We start from the raw sequence: 1,868 nt of genomic DNA, 5'->3' as shown, positions 1-1,868 counted from the left end.
CAATACTCGCAATCCCGGTCCGAAATTCAGACCCTGTATGGTGTCGATTTAATATCAATTCTATGGTATTACATTGTGGTAACCGTTATTTAACTAGTCTACAATGAAACAATGTTTTAGTTAGTTCAGGCAGGAGCAAAGACATAACTTGATACCAACACAATATATGATACAAAAGCTTACATAGATGTACTGTACGAGTTAGCTGGTTGGTTGTTAGCAAGTTTGTTGTTAGTAACCTTTATTTAACTCTGATAAAACTATGATGACTACTAGTTAGTTTGTTCGTTAGTTGGTTAGGGAGGCAGGGACAGATTTAAAAGACGGTTGGTTAAAATGAAAGGGATTGATGGCACTGGGATTTCCTTTTCTCTTAAAGCACACCCAGAGGAAACCGTATCCTGTTATTTTACGTATGGTTACTGATGTGCTGTGCTGTGTGCTTCCTGTTACAACTAAGAATGTGGTTTTCCTTTTAGCAGTTCTGCTTTATACTTTGTACAAAGAAGATTAAACTTATGTAGTCCCAGCAGAGCTATTTGTAAATCCACACTCGAGACAGTAAAGTGAACACTCTCATCCATCACTTTCACACAGGACACCTATAAACATGAATTCCATTATTGTCGAAATGGAATAGATGGCTCACATGCAACACTGTCACATCCCATAAATCCTTTTTGTTGATGACCCACGTGTATGTAATCGGACACCAGAATGCGTTGCTTGTGCTCTGAGATCGCATAGCAAGGTCATCTGGATGTGGGGTCATAATGAAAACCAAGTTTCAAAGTGTTTTAGGCAAGAAGCGCTGTGGAGCTGAAAATGGTGCCAAAGCTGCAGGGGTGGATTTACATTTGTCAATTACATCATTTTTAAAGTCAGCAGTGACCAGCAGGAAGGAACAACATCAGAAGCCAAAATAGCTTTTTAAAGGCATAGCTCATCCAAAAATAAAAATAAATATTTTTCCATTTGTACACTTATATGACTAAGTCAAGGATGGACCAGTTTATGGTTCTTTTGTAGAATTTTTACACTTGGAAGCTTTGGTTCCCATTTATTGTAAATGCATGGCAAAGAATATGGAAAACCGTTGTCAAATTTTCACCTTTCATTTTCCACAATTTCATATACGTTTGGAACAACATTAATATTTTAAGTGAAAGATTCCCTTATACTTTGAAATTAAGGTGTTTTGTCCCCAGTAGGGATGTGCCCAAAGCCTAAATCCGAATTCGGAAAGGCACAGAAAATAAATAACCACATTCTACGGAGCCCCTAAAGGGACATGGTTAAGCTTGCTGCGTAAGTTGCATTACAGTACATCAGATTTCACTTATCACGTGAAGATAGTAGGGTGAGATGACTGACAGAACATTTGGTGTTTGACATTTGGATTTGGTGTACAAATATTTTATCTTGTAAAATACATGGTCAGTAACGTGGCTCCCCATACACGGCATGATGGCGAATTGGAAAACAATATAGAAAAACATAGATGGAATATATGGAAAACATATTTATAGCGGCTCCCTGATGCCTGTAAATAAAGTACAATACAATTACCCAACTATATAATTGCGAAAGAATGCGAAAGCATTTACTTTTTTTTCTCAATTTTTTCCATCATCATGTCCCTTTAGGGGCACCGTAGAATGCGTCATTTCCTTTCCGAACATAGTATTCAGCTTCGGGCACAACCCTAATTCCCAGTACCATGACTGCACAAGTGTGTTGAAGTGGGTAGCATCTTCCTCAAAATTCCCCAGTGGAAATCTGCCACCTTCATAATAAACTCACACAAGCTGGGTTTCCCTGAGGCAGCAGTAGTGCAAATTCAGTCCTGACTCCCGCAGGTTCTTCAT

General features: G+C 38.5%; 1 protein-coding gene across 1 annotated transcript in view; it reads right to left on the bottom strand.

Moving 5' to 3' along the window:
• Nucleotides 1-1,868, bottom strand: part of maptb (microtubule-associated protein tau b) — a gene marked incomplete at its 5' end in the record, with an annotated part of 14,402 nt that extends 12,534 nt beyond the window's left edge. The window contains one exon of the mRNA XM_079810555.1: nucleotides 1,804-1,868. Coding sequence (XP_079666681.1) covers nucleotides 1,804-1,868 — 65 coding nt within the window. The remainder of the gene's footprint in view (nucleotides 1-1,803) is intronic.

This window comes from Gobio gobio (genome assembly GCF_949357685.1).
Source record: "Gobio gobio genome assembly, chromosome: 1".
Lineage (NCBI taxonomy): Eukaryota > Metazoa > Chordata > Actinopteri > Cypriniformes > Gobionidae > Gobio > Gobio gobio.
Note: the sequence above shows the minus strand (reverse complement) of the source record. Positions and strands in the feature narration are given on the sequence as shown.